The 19994-nt window shown below is 40.0% G+C and overlaps 1 protein-coding gene across 3 annotated transcripts in view; it reads right to left on the bottom strand.

Annotated features, from left to right (window-relative positions):
• Positions 1-17451, bottom strand: part of SLC25A24 (solute carrier family 25 member 24) — a 35931-nt gene extending 18480 nt beyond the window's left edge. For 2 of the 3 annotated variants that reach the window (XM_052800937.1, XM_052800938.1), the window contains exons 1-6: positions 17143-17451; positions 5594-5720; positions 4984-5071; positions 4365-4476; positions 1574-1732; positions 1079-1231 (exon numbers count right to left, since the gene is read on the bottom strand). In XM_052800937.1, coding sequence (XP_052656897.1) covers positions 1079-1231; positions 1574-1732; positions 4365-4476; positions 4984-5071; positions 5594-5720; positions 17143-17328 — 825 coding nt within the window. In that variant the 5' untranslated portion in view covers positions 17329-17451. Of the gene's footprint in view, positions 1-1078; positions 1232-1573; positions 1733-4364; positions 4477-4983; positions 5072-5593; positions 5721-6002; positions 6087-17142 lie in introns of those variants that run through there. The other variant, XM_052800939.1, reaches the window with a different exon arrangement.
• Between the last annotated feature and the right edge of the window lie 2543 nt (positions 17452-19994).

The raw sequence follows: 19994 nt of genomic DNA, 5'->3' as shown, positions 1-19994 counted from the left end.
GTCTTTTCAAGCTGTACATACTTTTTATGTATTTACAGTTACATTTACTAACCCAACAAATTTAGCACTATACTCACTGCAACTCTGTGGACAAAGATTCTCAAGAATACAATGAATATTCCAGCCTGCAAGAATCCTTTACATTAAACACCTCAGCCACCCACAGTACTGTCAGGTGTTCTACAAACAGCCAACAAGGGTACCCACACTATGGACCTCAGATGACAAAGAAGAACCTGACCCCCTTCCAGATCCAGTTCTCCAATCAAAGAATGAAAGACCAACTAGCATGTTCACAGAGACACTTAGAGAGCTGTACATACTGTTTCACTCAAGACAGACACCATCATACAAGAATGCGCCACCGGCTCCCAAAAGGCAGAGCAAGAGTAAGGAATAATGTGCTCAAGGTTACTCTATGGCATCAAAATCTGCTGTTCACTCTTGCAATATCCCAAAGTTTACTTGACTTTTTGTTGCTTTTATTTCATAGTTGTAGAGAGATGTGCAGTATGTTCATTTAGTCTTACTTGAGGCACCAGCAAGCCCCACAGAGGAAAAATAAAGATTGTTTAACTACACCAGAACAGTTCATTTTCTAAAGGAGGATTAGGCCTTAACATGATGCTTAAAGCTGATTCAGAGGTAAATATAACTCTGAAATCCAGGTTGAGGGCATCTTACATAGCATCATGATATTTGACTTAAAAAGAATCCTGTGTAAGTTCAGCTAGCATAATGTGATAAGTTTTTGGTTGTCGTCACTTCAAAGCAACAAACTAGATATTAATGCAGTGCTCCAGATAAAGCTATGCAGACTGGAGGACAGTTTAAAATGTATGACAAATTTAGTTTATTTACATTGCTTATAATACAATAGCAAAATCTGCCTAATACCAAGTATTCTATTAACAGAATAAATAGACTATTTTAAATCTGAAAGTGACTCTAAATTACTGTGACAAAATCCCCAACCCTAGTAAGAACCCCTATGTAATACAACAGTGCAAATAATAAACAGTGAGAGTGATATAATATTCTATTTACCATTATTTTAATTCCTGATTTATCATCCTACCTGTTCATAAGCCCAGAATTTAATAGCTGTTTCAGGAGCTATTTTCACAACATTTACACCATTTCCCCTCCAGAGGGATCGGACACCACCTTCTTTCAACATTTGCTTAAAACCACTGGCTATATTCATTTTGTTTGATTTTGAACCATGAACCTAAAAAAAACCAAAGTCACAGTAAAGAACACTGCTCTGATTAGATTGTAAAACTCGTCACCTAACTATTAAATTGCTTAAATGTATCAACTAGCAAAACCACATCCACTATTGAAAAAAATCTTATTTTAGTGGCACAGGTACTATAATATTTTGTCTACATTTTTGGCAACATGACTATGGAAAAGACAATTTTTATGAACACAAAATATGGAAATTGTCAAAACATAACTAGACCTCCAGAATTCAGATATTGTATTTGGCCATCAGTTTTCCATAACAGCTCTCTAAAAACTGAAGTGATACACTGAAAACTAAAAAGTTCTTGAACATTGCACCTACCTGCATCATCACTTTAAGGCGATCTAATGGCGCTGTACCCGTTCGAGAGACAGCACCAGCCACTCCTCCTGCCAACAGCTGTTTCCACCACTGTCCAGTCTTTTTCTCTTCCTCCGTGAACTCATCTGGAACAGTCAAACTATCTCCTATATCCAACACCTATTAGAATCCAAAGCAAAGATGTGCCAATAACTATCTCATTCCATCATCTGAATTTTATCAACAGTTCTAATTCCAAATTAACCTACCACCTGAGAACACATAAACAAAATGCTAGTTAAAAATAAAAAAAAAAAATCTCTAAATTACATTCTATAATTAACTTGCTATGGATTGCTATTGCTATTCAATGAATAGCTACTTTTTGAGCATTAACACCACAGACCCACCATTTCAAAGACTGCACCATCATCATTAAAAATTATGACAAATTTCTGCCTTGAGCATGGCCCAAACAAAGACATTCTGTCACGATCAGTAGACCTTTACAGTCAGCACTAAAGCTCAAATGCTTATATTTGCGGCTAACCTTTCACCAGACAACCGTCTGGGATTAGTTTGGTAATCTCCTAAGGATGCTAACAAGAGATTTCTCTCTCATGGTAATTTATTCACACATATGTGCGATTTCCTTTCCCCCCACCCCCACTTTAAAGTAGCATTTTTATAGCTGATATATCAGAATATTCTATTTCTGGTAACTGCTGTGTATTATCTTACAAAATGACAAGTTTGACTAATGCTTTATATATTTTCTTATCATCAGTTACACTGAAAGACACATTAATGACTTTTTTCAGCTATAAAAGTTTGAAATTTCATTAAGAGGTGCATGTTTGTATTACCATTCAATTTGATCAAAGAACATTACTATAGGCTTTAGTGATAAAGATGTCCAAGACTATGGAATCTCACATATCACATAAACATAGTCTCTGCTCTTCATGTAATTTATAACCATGATATATGAGGAAAAAATACACTGTAGATAATGCAAAGCCAATATTATGCATAAATTAAACCTATAAAGAAGCAAGAATGTTTTTAATAACTGGTAAGTACTGACCAGAAAGCGTGTTAAGCAACAGACTTTTTTTAACTACTGTTGATTTTAATTGTAGACACTACGTCCCTAATTTATGCTGCATTCCCTGTCTGTTAAGTAGACAGAATACTGTCTTGGTCATTTGGAACACAAGAATTGCAGGATGGAAATTACAGATATAGCCACTGGACAAACAGGGTAAGCACCAACTATTCTGGATATTGAACACAGAACAGATTAATTGGAAAATCCTTTCACCTTTCTGACATTCATGGTTTCCAAGTAAGGTGTCATCAGTTGCTCAACTACATGGAATCATCAAAACATCAATCAGAACTCTCAAAATATAAACTCAATGTTCTTAGAGATATTATGCATATCTACCAGGGTTTGAACATTGTGTCTACCAAGCCCTAAACACAACTAAGAAAAAAAGCTAAATTTGAGGGTGTTTATAACAGAAAGGCCACAGCTACCAATTCATAATAATTCTATGCCAATGCAGCTATCTGCTTGGAAAAGTCTGACAGCAATTAAAATTTTACAATAAAAACAGAATTGGAAGAGCTGTCAATGCCAGCCAGACATGTGAGGTCTCACATCTGCTCTTATCTGAAACACCAGCTGTGTTGCCATATAGCTGGATTTTGCTTGCTGTGATAAGTGGGTCATCAGCTGACTGCAACACTGGAAGATCACAAGAGACTTCTAAAATTGTTTCTTGGGGATAACTAATGACATTCCATAATTAAAAAAAAAAAAGATCTTATGTTTAGTAATAGTAATACAAAGCATTTTATTAAAGCAAAGGGGTTTTTTCCACTAAGTAAGCTGGGACCAGGACTATTTGATCTCATAGCAGTGCTTCAAGTGTTTCCTTCAGCAAACAGGGAGCTAACTCCCTTTTGGCAAGCATTTCTGAATTGAGCTTGTACAGTGTGAAACACTCAAAGCTTTCAGATCTCAAACTGGTTTTTATTATGGAAATGCTGACTAATTCCTGACGATATAGACGGTCTCACTATATTCAAAGAAATCTGTCTTTACCTAACTTTATGGATTACTCCAATAATCTACAGGAAGGATATTTAGTAAACAGGATTACCATTGGTTTACTTACATTATTATTTGTTCTTAAAAGTCAGCCACTGAGGTGGTAAGAGCTCCATTCAATAATAACTTAAAAAAATTTATCTGCACAGTGGATAGCCTATTGCTGTATCTTGTCATTCTTAAATGAAATTCTATAGCACAAAAGAGTGTGAGAACATGTGCACAGAAAATCATCACTAATGACACCAGTGATTTTATGATAATGATTGTTACTATATAAATGCAAATACTGAACTAATTTCAACATAACAGTTAAAATGTTTCTATAATTTGTTTCAACACACCAAAAGCACTGAACATAAGAATGTACCATAATGTGAAAAGAAAAATATATAATATTGTGGTTATTATCTTTCTGTGGAATATCTCCAAAGGAAAAAAAGGATGCCTTCCTAAAAATTACTGATAATTATTGGCAAAGTTTAGATGAAGTTCTTTGTTCAGAAGAAACTCACATGACACTATCCTGCTTGTAAATGGGACAGCATGAAGTGAAAAGAAAAACCAAACAATTTTAAATACAGGTACACCTGAAATATAACAACTGTCAAGCTGTTATACTCAATACTGCAAATTAACCCAGCAGAGATGAACTTAAGAGCTGCACTAAGTTAAAAGAAAAGTTGAACTTACAGTGGAATGTTTCCAATATCGAATTATTTCCTCAATGTCTGTAGCTGGGTTAAACATAAAATGGTCTCTCCACTCATTCCAGTCTACTGTCATTGTCCCATCAGCATCAATACTAAAAAGAAATTGAACAAAACTATATAAGGAAATAATAGCAGGGATGGGTTTTTGTTCTGTTTTGTTGGTTTTTTGTTGGTCGTGTTTTTTGTTTTGGTTTGGTTTTTTTTAATATTGGCCATCATATCAGCGACAAATGACTGGAGATTCCATACAGAGACTTCAAGGCTGAGTCTGCCATGGCCTTTCAATACTATGCTTTTCTTATCCAAGTGCATCTGGCATATTCCATTTAAAAACATAATATAACGCTTCATTCTATCAACAACATTCACAGGGAAATGAGGTAACATTCTCCTCCCAGAACCAGATCCTCAAATAGTGACCAGACTTACAATCACCCGAGAACAGATGAAATATGTGAGAATTCTTATAAAGGCACCACTGAAGGTACCAACACCTTTCAAAGTTATAACCCCATTTATCCTGTTCTCTGAATTATAAAAATATAATAACTAACAATACAAAGAAGCTTAAAATACTTTAAGCAATAATAATTCCTGACCTTTGCAGGATCTTTTCTGCCTGTTTTTCTGAAATGCTTATACCCAGTATCTTGAGGGACTGGACAACCTCTGATGCTTCAATTTTTCCTTGAAACATTAAAAGAAAGATGATACATATTTAAAACATGGAACGTAATACACTTAGCACCTTGGAGCTCACTAAGTTCCACTGTAACACCTACATAATAGCAAAGATAATTTAAAATCAATTTAAACACAGATGATATATTTTGATTGTCTACTACAAGGACTGAATGAAGGTGAGTACATTAAAATCATGCAACCAAATGAGATGCAAACATTCAGTGAGTTAAAAAACTATTCTATCTTTAATAGATACTTAGAAACTTCCTTATAGTTTCTCCATCTGAGGAACAAAGAGCCCCAGATCAATGGGCCTGAAAGATAATAAAAAGAAAAAAAGACTATAATAATTTATTATTTCAATCTATAGTAAACTATAATATGATCCTATTAAGGAAAAGAAGTAGGAGTTCCATATTCACAACTTTTTGTCTCCAGTTTAGACAAAGAATATACATGAAGATAACTTTTAATGCACAGTTTCTTCAAACCACATTTGAACAAATGAAATAAATCAAGGCATACCATCATTGTTTTTGTCCAGGCTCTTAAATGCCAGTTTCATCTTTTTCTCATGATCTTTAAGATACTGCATAAATTCTTCAAAATCTAGCTGTCCATCCTGGTTAGTATCTCCAGCTTTAAAAATTTTCTGTTGAGAGAAAATGCAACATTTGACTTTTCCAAATTACAGCAGGTCACAAAGCAACATCAGCATGGCACAGCTTTAAGAAAAGCATCATATTGGTCACTTTGGGAGTCAAATCAGGAAAACACCTAAGCATACACTTCAGAGCTGTATTTTGTTTTCAGAATTTAACACACTATCAGTATTTTCATAAAGAGAGAAAACACTCAGAGCAGAGATAGATTTAAGAAAGCATTATTTATTATTTGTATAACTTTCCTATTCAAAGATTTTAAGGTTTCTTACCAGCACTGGCAAGTTACCCCTACAGGTATCAATTTGTGGAGGTAGAGGTGGGGGACAGGACAAAATCATGAAAGAACAACTTTAAGCCTGTGACTTCCTTAGTTATACATGAAATTTGTCAGTATGTCAGTAAAATTAAACAAATACAGTCTTAACTATCCTCTTTAATCCAGTGGTCTACTAATTATGAACTATAAAAAGACAAACAGCAATTAACTATCTAACTGCTGACCAAACCCCCCCCCTCAAAGATCTTGCCTGACTAGCACTTCCACCCCCCCAGGCTTCGGGAAGGCAGGGCTTTCTGCTTCAAACTGAAGCCCCAACAAAAATTTTAAACAAACAAACAAACAACAGACTTGTAACAAACAGAAGCACAGTTATCTTCCATTTTTGCATGTGTTTCTTAGTAACTGTCCTGCAGATAAGAAACCTCTACATGTAAAATTAACTACGAGTTGAATGCATGGTATACAATTGCCAGCACTGCCGGAAACAAGTCTGAAATACAGCCTAGGCATACACTTCTCCATCAACAAAGGGCCAGAATACTTAACCATCTTTCTGTGTGAAAACATACTTTTTAAAAAAGGGAACTTACAGCAGTCCCCCCAAGCATCAGCCTGGAACTGCTGAGGCTTGTCTTCAAAGGCAAGCCCAGAGAAGAGCGAAGCCCAGGCTAACAAGCTCTGTAGGATTTATTAGCTTGGGCTTTATGCCACAGCAAGGGCTGCTCCACACAGGGAGGGCTGCAGAGAGAGCAGCAGGGCCAAGGAGAGGCAAGGCCCACAGCACACTGTTACAGGTGCTTTCCATCTGCTCTCACACTTCCATAGTGCTGCCATCTCCTCTGGCAGGATGCACAGGAAGCAGGCAGAGAAATCCACCCCAAAACTTTGCTGTAGAACACAAGACTTAAGGGCAAATTATGCCTCATCTCTTCATTTGGGCGTCAGTCCCTGTGGTTTCCCTCAATGTGTGAAATCCTACAGGGGCACTGTCTATAAAACGGCCAGGAGACCAGCCTGACAGCACAATCTCTTCATTAATTTGCTGTAAGTTTCAGAGCACTTCGGGGTACACATAAAGCATATGCCAAAAATTCTTCCAAATACCTTCTGTTTTGCAGACCACCCTGTGCAACTGTAGTTTCTCGATAAAGTAATTCTCAACAAGATTTGCATGGCTGTTCTAATCTGCAAAATCTGGTTTTAATCATTTTGTTTACTCCACTATAATTACTGGAAGTCCTCAAAAGACCAAAGTCCAAGAAGTTCTAGCCTACAGAAACTAAACATAAAGGAAGTTGAAAACTCTAGTGTATTTGTTGCAGGTGTCTGAAAAAAATTGAAGACATCTGAATACATTTATGTGCCTCCTTTATCTTTCTTATCCCTCTAATAAAAGCAATGTACTTTAATGTTTAATCTCAAAAGAAAAATTTGTAAGATTATCACAGATTTCTCAATGGAAGGGAGGAAGACGATGTGGCATTCCACAGTGAAATAAGCAGTGAATCATTTACCTCCCATAATACAGCAACTTATGCACAATAAAATCACCTAAGTTACTGCATGCTCAGATAAAGGCATTTGGTATCAGCTTAGAAAAATAGCGTTCTTCGTATACTTTTAAGTCCAGCTTGATTGTCATTTCTATTAATAACCTGTCAATAAAAACATAATCTTCAATTCAGTTTCATGCCCTTGCCAATATGGTTAGGGCTGTTCAGAATTTCCCATTACAAAAAAAATAGTTTACGTTTCTTCAAGTTTATGGATGCATTTCTGAATTAAGGAAGGATTAAAAATTAAGTCTAATTAAGAAAGCCTAATGGATTAATCATTAAAAAAAACCCAAACAAATAAAAAACCCCAAACCAAAAACCACCATTAAAAATTACTCTAGCCAGAAAAGAGTCCCCCCCGAAAGGCACTGCAGTCTCAACCTGTCTTGTACTCCACGCATGGCACCTCATACCACAGGATCCAAGTGCCCTGCTGGACTCCCACAAGCTACCGAGAAGAGGTAATTAATGTGGCAGTCATACACACACTTTCAATGAATTCTATCAATGCAAATTGTTACTATTCCCTACTGCTGTCTGAACTACACAAACAAAAATGTGGAACAAGGGAAGTGTTGTTCTGGCTCACATATGACAAAATTTTAACTAAATTCCAATTACAAAATCTCCTCTGCTGAGGATGACATGAGCCAAACAAAACAGAAACTCCTCGCAGGTTTAGAGAGCTGGCAATTAGCGTGTGTGAAGGGGAGCACCTTTCATTTCATCTGCCAAATGAGCAGATTTTACATTGCAACAACTAGAAAAGGATAAGCACAAACATACTCTCCATTCCCTACTTTTGTTTTTACAGTTATTTTCCAGACTTCAAGCCAGTCTCAGCCACTCTCAGGGCAGCAGAACAGAAGCGGCAGGGAACAAAAACATATGCTTTTCCTCAGCAAGCACACGCATTTTTTCTCACATTACAAATCTAAGAGTTCATACAAACAAAACCCTCTTGTACTAATTATGTGGGTGTTAAAGTTTCAGATTAAAATCAGCAATTTTGTGGAACAAACAGGAACAGTGAAAGGAGCTTGCCTTCCATTTGGAGGGCAGGAACTCCCTCATGGGGGTAATGTACTCCATGGGCACAGCCAGCAGGAAGACACTTACTTGATTCTGCAGCACACTAATTCCCAGGTAAAAACTGCCCATTCACGGCATCAAATAATAATTCAGGTTGGAAGGGACCTCTGGAGGCCATCGAGCACAACCCTGGCTCAAACCACGTCTAAATAGATGTTGTGGTTTAACCTCAACCAGCAGCTAAGCACCATGCAGCAACTTGCTCACTCCCTCCTGCCCCCAGCGGCAAGGACAGAAGAATTGGGAAAAACAAGTAAAAACTCATGGGTTGAGATAAAAACTTTTTTTTAATAATGATGATAATAATAATAATAATAATAATGATGATGATGATGATGATGATGATGAAAAGGAAGATTACAAAAAGAGAGAGAGAGAAAACCCAACATATACAAATGATGCACAATGCAGTCGCTCACCACCTGCTGATAGATGCCCAAGCAGCAATCTGCCCCTCCAGGCCAAGTCCCCCAGTTTATATACTGAGCATGACATCACATGGTATGGAATATCCCTTTGGCTAGTTTGGGTCAGCTCTCCTGGCTATGCTCCCAGCTTCTTGTGCCCCCCAGCCTACTCACTGGTGGGGTGGCGTGAGAAGCAGAAAAGGCCTTGACTCTGTGTAAGCACTGCTCAACAGTAACTAAAACATCCCTGTGTTATCAACCCTATTTTCAGCAGAAATCCAAAACATAGCCCCATACCAGCTACTATGAAGACAATTAACTCTACCCCAGCCTAAACCAGCACATTAGATCTAATTAGATCAGGTTGCACAGGACCACATCCAATTAAGTCTCAGACATCTCCAAGGATGGAGATTCCACAGCCTCCCCCAGCAACCTGTTCCAACATTCAATCACCCTCACATCAGTTCAACAAGGAATTCGATTCTGCTGTTCTGCATTTAATATACTACCAGATTTTGCATAGTTACAACCACTTGTCACTGTGCCACTTCCTGGTTCGCCAATTTCTCTGATGGAGGAGAACTGGATGCATTTTAAAATAGGCATGCTTACAACAATAGAGCAGGAACCAAAGTAGATGCCAGTCCTCACTTGGAAGTCCTGGGAAACAACGTTCAGTGTGCCTGCCACGTAAAACCTGACATTTCTTGTTACAGACTTACTATGGGATCACCTCACCTTTATGTAGGTCCAGCCCCAAGAGGAAAATGTTTATTTTTCAAGGTGTGCCATTTCTTTTCTCATTGTCTAAAAACTTTAAGGCCAAGCAATAAAGATAATTCACTAGATAAAATGAAATGGTGACCGTGTAAAAAATTGCTGCTTACAGGTAGACATGGGAAGACTGTTTAGATGATCTTTCTTTTTAATGCTATCGGCCTTCACACATACCGACTACAATGCTCCCATGCTGACCTATTTGGTCATGACACTGCTGCCTTTTTCTTTTCTCTTCTGTTTTGTTTTTGGTTTCAATTCTGCTACTTTTGTTCTTTTTCTGCTGTATATTTTGTTAACACAGCTGCTTTCAAAGTCCTGCACAGCGAGGCGATACCAATGTGAAAGGCCACAAGTAGACTGAAACACTGAATAATTTTATTTTTAAATTTCTGTATTATATAAAGCATGTTACAGCGTTGACTTCCTACTCCTCCAGAAGACCTCTGTATTTGGTGTGGAAACCTAAGCCAGCAGGTCTGTTGAAAAAAAAAAAAAAAAGCTACAGACAGGCTTTATATACACCTAAAAATCCTGACACTCTGTAAGTGGCCTGATGAATTATTAGATTACTCTGTGCCAAAGTTATGAACTTTAACACATTCATAGCTACACTGTGAAGACAGAGAATGCAAGACACTAGAAATCTTAATGCTTTTTGTAGACTTTCCTTTTAAATTCACAGTTGAATTTTTATATTACTTAGTATCAGTATTGTGCATAAGCCTTCACATTCTGGTTACAAAACTGAATTTTGCATGAAAGGCAGGGCTGCTCAGTACAAATGATTACCAATCATCTATTCATTAGCTTGTTAATATAATGTAAAGAATATTTAAAAGGAAGTGATCCATCAAGTTACTGGGTGTTTCTGGCTTCCTATCATGCTATCTACAAGACATAAGTAAAAAAACCAACACTTAAAGACACATAATTGGTGCAATTAGCAATTCATTCTTCTGTAATCTATGACTAGAGTTCCAAAGGGCACGATTACAAATACTGCATAGAAAAAACACCATCACAACAGTAAGAACAGCATCGCATCTTCGGACATTCACAAATTTCACATTTTCTTTTAAAAGCAGAGGTAGTAGATATAAAACCAATCACGATATTCCCTTCTCCTCTTCTCCCCTTTTTCTATTGTTTCCCTCTTCACATAGTCATTCACACAGCTCTGCAATCTACAATTTTAAGTTATTAGACTGTAATCTTATTGGAAGCCAAATTCAGTCACAGCTCAAGTACACACAACTCTTCTCTCTTTACTGGATACCTACCCTACAAAACTAAAAACTAACATTGTCCTTTTCCTATCTATATCTACCAAGACTACACAAATTTATGACACACAATGATAACCCAAAAACCAGTAGTAAAGATTATTAAAGTCAGTCTTGTCAAACTGCATCAGTTGGGAGACAAATCCAGCACAAAGGGAAAGGGGCTGAGGATGTGTCCACACAGCATTATACCCCAACCAGCAAGTCCACATAACACACTAACAAACTAGACTGCCATTTAACCTCCAGAAATCCAACACAACACTGCATTTTGAGCAAAACAGTAATTTTCACTGCCTCCAAAGACCTCCCAACCTGTTCAAATGCTGCATTCATATTCATTCACTTCCCTCCCAAAGGATGCTGCCAACACATAAACAGTACCCAAGCAGGCTCTTTACACCTGCCACAGACAGACACTAAGAGTCCCCCATTCCAGTACAGCAGCCTTGCACCCTTGGCGGTAGCAGACGCTCCCCTTCCTGTTCTTTGTCCTTAGCACCACTCTCCCCTGCAACAGAAAAGCACTAGCAGCGGTCTTCTCACAGGTGCATTTCAGGTAACAGAATCGCTATAAAATGAGCCTAAAAAGGAAGAGATGCAAGTCATGAGTATGCTCTCCAATATGCCTTGCAAAAGCTGCTTCCTCAGGACCTGGATAAACTCGTCTCAACTCATAGCTATGAATTAGATTCCAAGAATCTGAAACAGCATAAATGGGAGATGCAAACTATCCCCTGTACCTTCATTCATCATTCCTTGCAAGTTACACTGGTATTTTTTACTTTGAACGTACTTGATAGACTGAGTTTTTCCATTAAATAAGACTACTCTGCTACAGAGGCATCCCCACCTTACAGTCATCTTAAAAGATTTACCAGTTTACCTTGTTTGTTTACCTGGGACACACTGCAGCCTCAAGACCAGGATTGAGCAAAGCATTTCAACATGCAATTAAGAGATGTTACAGAGGTGGGGGTTCCCATATTTGGTGGCTGGCATTCTTGCACTTTGCAGCAACAAGAGGAAGAATTAATCATTCACTGTACCCTGACACTGTTCGGAAAAAACCTATCAAGTTAGTATTAAAAAAATTCATTTTATCTCCTTGGATGTTTAAAGTGTTATGAAAACAAACTTTTATTCATCTTGCCCTTTCACATGGAGACTTGGAGACTACCGCACATATCAGTTAAAAGCTTCTGAAGTTGTAGATATTGAAATGAAATAGTGACTTACATGTTTGCTTACAACTCAAGTCAGCTACATTACTGAAGACATTTGTGGTATTTCACAATGAAGTCTCCATAATCAGACATAATCGTAACACCTATTATGACCTGAAAAGCAAAGTTTAAAGGAACTAAGCGGGTCCAGTTTTCTACAATCACATGATGTGACATCTGTTTTGGTAAAAAGTTTAAGATGCCTGTCTACTTTAAATGTATAGTAACAGTTTTTGCCATACTATTAAGGTGAAAGAAAGCTTCATTTCACATAAAGAATGACATACGGACATGCAAGTACTGAAGCTTATAAGACTGTGAATCTGCATATCACATATGATAATAATTTCTAAGAGTAGATATCATGTGATCAAAAATGCCCATGTTTCTTCTAAGAAGTTGCCGAAGTAACTAGTGCTTTTTGTATGTTTCTAGCCAAGCTTCAATGTAACAAAGAGACTTCGGTTAACTTGGTCTACTAGCCTTCAAATTTTGCCATGCAAGAGAAGTTACCAAAATTAAGAAAAGTGCAAAAAATCTGAATAAAACAGTGGAGAAATATTCAAAGACATGTTTAGCTCAGTCACTAAACAAGCATGTGCCTTCCGGACTAAGAACAGCTACGCTAAGTTCAAGCTCTGAATCACTATCTAGCTGTAGTTTTTAGAGGCCAGAGAAAAGCACAGCAGGAAAACAATGTGTGCCTGGCCCTGTTCTCACCCCTCCTCTCACACTGAGACACAGCACTGTAACACAGCACAGGGGCCTGCCTTGCTCGACAGAATTCTGAATTTTCTTTGGTTTAAATGCAGCAACACACTTCAAGTGTTCTGAGTGGTTTTAGACTTTGTTGGACTAAAATTTTCATAAACACAGTCGATTAAACAGACCATATTCTGATTGCTGAGAATTTAGTCTCGTTGGGTCCCGTTTCCACCACACAGAGGTGTCTCATCACACTGTTTCTTTATCTAAAGGAGCCTTAACATAACCAAAGACTTAAGTCAAAACCTGACAGAGAGTCAGTCCAAATAAGATCATCATACTGTTTCCCGAATGTAGTTATTCATTTCAGTAACATCTTTCTACTCCTAGCTCCAGGACTCGATGTATAAATAGTACCTGAATTTGAATGCTTGGCTGTTCCTACTGCAAACTGAAGCTTGAAATACGGGGTTCGCCTCCTACAGGTTTACCGTAAGGATTGATTGCAACAGAAGGAAAGGGTGAACAAAAATAGTACTTCATACAACCACCCGCACCATTTATGGTAGTCCTGCCCAAGACACTCACAGCATTCTGAAGACACAGGATGAGATCATTTGAGATCTGATCCCAGCATCTATTTTGTGTCTCTACTGGACAACTCCTCTAATCAAAGTGAGCATACAATAGCTGTTAATGTTGCTTGCAGAGCACCATTTGATACTGTCACCACATTGAATTCCTTCTTCCTAGGTGTTGACATATTATGTCAGGAATCTTTTGTAAAGCTTTGCAAAGTTACCCATTCCTGGGGGGTAATAGACTACAATATAAAACAGGAGTCATCCTGGCAGCCTCTAAGCAGCACACATTTCAGATTTTCCAGTGGTTTACTTTTGTCTGTCTCATACTGACAGAAGGCAGGTCAAGTAGAACACAAAGTCAGGAGCTTCTGTCATGTTGTACTATGATGTCTTGCTATGGGGAAAAAATGATTCTTCCTTAGAGGGACATGCAACCTACCTCCAAAGCTTACCACATGGTTTCACATCAATTCTTGTATCTACAATGTTACTTCACCTAAAAGAGTGTCTCATCAAACGTTAACAAAACTGCCAAGACAACTGATGAAAAGTGAAATAAAAAGAGCATACCAGTAGTCTATTACTCAAATGGATAGCAGCTTCTTTTAAAGACACACTTATTCCTTCTAGAGAGGAATTATATTTCAAGAGAAAAGAGGAAAGTAATACTAGTAGCCCAAACACTAATTTATACAGTGAAGATGACAACTTAGGATGAACCAACTGACTTTGCAGTGAAACACAGTAGCACTCGCATGGTCCCTTACCAGGAGTTAACCAGGAAGCAGCTATGGTCCCCAGAAGTATGGTGACCAACACTCCCATGTATGTGGATTTCACCCCATGTGACGGAAGCCAGCCCTCCAAGAGTATTTTTGGAAATCTAACCCAGACCTCCATCTAGAACATAACAACAGTGGATGGCCTGAGACCCCATCCCAACCATGAGGCACCAAAGCCTACGATATCCCAACTCATAGTGCCACTATGTTGGCAGGGCTGAGCAGTTCAGTAGCTAACACTTCGCCACATTGTGTAATATTTCCACATCTCATTTCCTTACTCATTAGTTATTAGTAATTATAAGACTACTTCTGCCTCTCCAAACCCAAATATTATGATTCAATATCTGACTTCATTAATAAAATACCTTTTTACCAAGTAGTAAAAAGACATTTTACTGAATTTAATATCACTTTAGAGCTTGAAGTGAAGTAAGTGGAAGAAGGCAGCTTTGGGCTGCAAGGAAGTACAGGAAGCAGATTAGCTACATAAAGACAGGAAAGAAGCTGGAGGCAAATCTTACTGAGGCTGTCATTATAACAAGTCTAGTTATTAACAGTTACATATAACTAGTCTAGTTTCTAGTTCAAACTGTGCCCACCATTAAGTTTAAAATAGTGAGTATACAGAAGTTTCAGTGCATTCCAACAATTCTTCTACCCCTCTCAAATGTGGAACATGACTCATGGCTTATTTTATTTACTCTGTGTTTCTTAAGCAACTAAGGCAGCCAGTTCCTGCTCTCCATTACATCCAGGTAAGTCTAGCTTATCTCTATTATTTCATGGGTTTCACTTCCAGTTTATCCTGTAGCAAGTGAGAATAATTTGACAGATACTCAGATGTGCACTATTAATGAAAGGCACCACACCAATCTTGAGAAAGAACTTGGAACTTCAATCCTAAATTGCTCAAAACTTAAAAAACACACCACGTGTCTCAGGGCTTTCAGTGAATTATGTGGGAAGACCACCCTCGTTAAATGCCAGAAAATTAACTGGTCATCTGTTCTCCTGTTGTTCAATGTAAGTAAAAACCCCAAATTGTTACAGTCAAACTGGTACAACAAGTTTTCAACAATGTGTATATAATGTGTGACTGAAGTTCGCAACTAGCATGCTCTTAATATTGACAACTCTCATGGATAAGCAAACAGGCCAAACTGTCCCTCCTTGATACACCAAAAACTGAGAACACAAAACATACTTATTGTAAAGATGATTTTGACCAGAAGCAATATTGAAGTGAAAGCATGCTGTCATTTATGCTCTCACACAAGCACCATTCAAGACGCCTGCTGGATACTTTTCCCTTAAGTATATGAGACAGAGAATTAAATATACCAAGAAGAGGTAAAATAGACACCAGATAATGAGACCATGGGAAAGAACTGGCAGTGTCCCACGATTAGTATGAGGTCACTGAAATTGAATTGCTGACTCAACATATCTCTTAACACTGTAGTCAAAATCTAAGTTCACTTTCCTGAACCTCTTTCAGAAAGTATGCAACAGCTATTACAGGCACGGCAGTGCAATGCCATCTAACCATTCTTTACACTGAAATAAAGAACAGGACTGTTACAGTAATAGCTCCAGCACAGATCTCAGCCTAACTGAACCTATGCATGTCTTTTCAGCACAGACTTGCCTTACCACACAAATACTTATGCCTACAGCATCCTGCACTAAATGAGTTTATTATTCTGAAAGCCTGGGGATTACTGAAAACTACTAGGAAAAAGAAGTTTCTCTTCCAGTTACAGGTCAGAATTGCTAGTCTAACTCAGCATTGCACTAGAACACTTGATGACTCAAGTTTTACTGACTTGTGAGGTCACAAGATTGATAACGGGAGACAGAGGAATGTAATAGTCCAACCTGATCACTGGAGAATCCACAGCACACAGAGTGTGTGCTGTCTGTTTCACGGTTTGATGGCTGCTGTCACAAGTGTGCATTTTTATATAGAAGGGTCTTGATATCACACAGCTAATGCCAAGAAGAATCATTTCCATGTGTTCATGGAGATCTAGTGTCAATAACTAGTTCTGATATTGCAACCTACTGTTATGCAGATTTACTTACCTGCTGCCCAAAGTAAACCTTAATTTATTCTGACCTAGATTATACAAAGGTGGAGTGATGGACAAAAGCTGTAAATTACCATCCTTTTATCATGCTGGAGGAAGAATATGCTATCTATCAAACACCATGCAACAAAGAGTCAAAGGAAGTCAAGAGTCAACACATGATGAATATACCCGGCCGTGCCCACTTGGCAATAGAACTGCCGACAGCCGTACATAGCGTTCGCACTCGGGATCCTTCATTTATAACCCTGAGGCGTGCCTGTACAATACAGCCCCCGGAGCAGTCACGGCGTCCCCGGGAAGCAAAAAGGCAGGCCCGAGGCCGACTTCATCCAGGAGCGGCCCGAAGCCCCCGGATGCGGCTACCGGCTCTGCAGCAGCCCCCGTCGCGCCACCTCGGCGCCGGGGCCAACACGGCGAGCCCCAGCCGGGCAGCGCCTCATCCCTCACGGGGCGACCGGCAGGGTGGGGCGGCCGGGCCGCCCCTCGCCCTCCCCACGGCCGCGGGGTGCCGGAGAGAGGCCGCTCGCCAGCGGCTGCTCCTCCGGGAGGCAGCGCCTGGGGGAAGCGGCTGAAGACCGGGAAAGGGCCTCCGCCGCGCCCCCGGCCCGCTCTTACCTCCTCCGCCTCTTTTCCCAGCGGGATGCCCATGGCCCGGAGGCCCGTCTGGAGCTCGGCGATATCCACCCTCCCATCTTCGTTGAGGTCTAGCTTCCTGAAGAGGTTAGCGTACCGGGAGTCGCCATCCCTGCTCCCGTCGCAAGCGGCCGCCGGCAACGCGAGGCCTCGTAGGAGCTGGAACATGGCGCTGCCGTGCAGTACAGGCAGCGGGACGCTCGCCCCTCGGCTCCTGCGGCCTGGGCGCGGACAGGAGGCACCGCCCGTGCTGCTGCCAACGCCCGCAGCGGCCAGAGGAGGAGCCGAGCCGAGCCGGCCCGGCCCCGCCTCAGCGGCGAGGAGGAGGAGGGAGGGCGGGGAGCGGTGAGGCGGGAAACGAGCCGCGGAGGGAAGAGGGTGGGCGGCAGCCGCAGCCCCTCAGGCTCGCCTCAGCTCTCCTGCCCGCACTTAGACGGTTGTATCCAGCTAAACGTTTCCAGTACAAGTAGAGAAATACCAACAATGCTTCGAAAGACCTAATTTGGATACTTTGGCTCATTCTAGTCACCAACGGTTGAGGTCTGGGTTGAAGCTGTGTGAAAGAGCCCCTAGTCTAGGGGCAATCTTTGGCCTAATAGAACAAAGACTAGAAGAGGAAACTTCTGGGTTTTTTGCTTCATAAATAAATCAGTGGGGTAAATGTAAAAGGACGCAGCTGGTATAAGAACAAATGGATAGAAAATGTCAGCAATGAGGTGCTCTGTGAGAGAGCTGCAGTGAAAACAAGAGCCGCTGAATTGAGTCTTGCTTTCCCGGTGCATATTCAGTCAATACACAACCATGGAAAGTGCATTTCAGCCTTGTAGTGGGAACTTAGTAGCCTTGCCCAAAGAGTAATTAATAAAGCTAATGGTCTACGTTGCCTGACCATAGACTAATTAGTGTTTGAAAAAGAGCTAGACACTACTATGACTTGCCTACGCGAAGAGTACTGCTTGTGTTATAGGTTCATTGAATCACAGAATAAGTGGGGTGGAAAGGGACCTCAGGGACTCTGTAGTCCAACCTCCTGCTCGAAGCAACCTCAGCCATGAGCTCAGACCAGGTTACTCCGGTCTTTTTTCAGTCTTGAAGACATCCAAGGATGGAGACTGGACAACCTCCCCAGGCAGTCTGCTCTACAGCCTGACTGTCCTCACAGGGAGGAAGCTTTTCCCTTTTGATCTACTCTGAGCTGTTGCTCATTTCAGTTTGTGCCTGCTGTCTCATCTTCCCACATGCCCCATTACAAGGACCCTGACCCTACTTCCTTTATAAACTCTGTAGGTACAAGGAAGGTGGAGGCCTTCTTTTAGGTCGCCACAAAGCCTTCTTTTATCCCAGTTGAGCAAGCTCAGTTTCCTCAGCCTCTCCTCACACAGCAAGTGCTCCAGCCCCCAGACATCTTGGTGGCCCCCTGCTGAACTTGCCAGTTTATCTATGTCTTTCAGGTACTGGGGAGCCCAGAACTGGACTAGAGGGTGTAAATACAGTCTAGCTTGTGCAGAATAGAAGGTGATAACCACTTCTGTCCATCTGCTGGCCATGCTCATGTTAATACAGCCCAGGATGCTGTTGGCCTTGTTTACTACCAGGACACACTGCTGGCCCATGCTCAGCTTGCTCCCTGCAAAGACCCCCAGGTCCTTCTCAGCAGAGCTGCTCCCTAGTCTGTATTGTTGCAAGGGGCTATTCCTTCCTACGTGTGGTACTTCATGTTTGTCCTTGCGGAAATTCATAAGGTCCCTGTCACCCCATTCCTCCAGCCTCTCTGAATGGCAGCCCTGCACTTGAGCACACCAGCTGGTCCCCCACAGTTTGGCGTCATCTGGAACCTTGATGAGAATATACTCCACTGCCTCCACCTAACTGATAAATAGGTTAAACAAGACAGGTCCTTGTTCCGATACATACAGCTAACTTTATGTATCGGAACAAGCAGAGTCTGAACATACTTCACTCCTTTCTGGAATAAGGAAAGTGAACATTGCTGAGGTCACTGCATTCCAGTGATGTAATACTGCTAAATAGCATGGCCTTTGATTCTGTTTTTCTACTCATACCATCATCCTTACATCTTTATTAGATAAAGTACAGTGACTGCAACATTCTCTTCTATCACTAATCAAAACATGCACATAATAACTATCTGTACTAGTTATTGAATACATAGAAATATGACATGAGTGGGAAAGAAACAGTGCTACCTTAAGCTCCCATTGCATATCACTAGGTTTCTAATATCCAGCATTGTCATTGTCTGAGGTGTTGATGAAGTACAGTTATTTTCTTACATGATGAATATCATACTAAATACTGTACTTCTGTATTAACACCATGTCTGAACTAGAACCACTCAAAAATTAACACCAAATACCTGAAGCATACACTTAAATTGACCTCAGGGAGTTTTACCCTATATTGTGTGCTAATGTCATTTAGATGTTCAACATCAGCTAATCATTTCCACGTGATCAATAAAGCTATATGGAAGCACTCAAGGAACCTGCAGGCATTGAGTGTTAATATTTTTCCTAGCAGTATAATGACAGACACCACATTTTGGTAACCACTTCAGGGTGAATAGGGACATATTATATATACACACACTTAAAATATTTTTTTTTTATTGAATATAACTTACTTTAGTGGCAATACATACAAGTTTGTGGACTGATCAAGTATCTGCTATAATTTACCTGCAATGTGGGTTGAAAGTAGTGTTTGATGGGGGAATGATTGACTAAAGTAAGAAGTGGCATAAATAAATATCAAGACAAGAAAACCTCAATGGAATACTGACATTTTTTCTAAAAACTCTGTAGTTGTCATTA

This window comes from Harpia harpyja, chromosome 11 (genome assembly GCF_026419915.1).
Source record: "Harpia harpyja isolate bHarHar1 chromosome 11, bHarHar1 primary haplotype, whole genome shotgun sequence".
Classification (NCBI taxonomy): domain Eukaryota; kingdom Metazoa; phylum Chordata; class Aves; order Accipitriformes; family Accipitridae; genus Harpia; species Harpia harpyja.
This window is presented reverse-complemented; position numbering and strand designations above follow the sequence as displayed.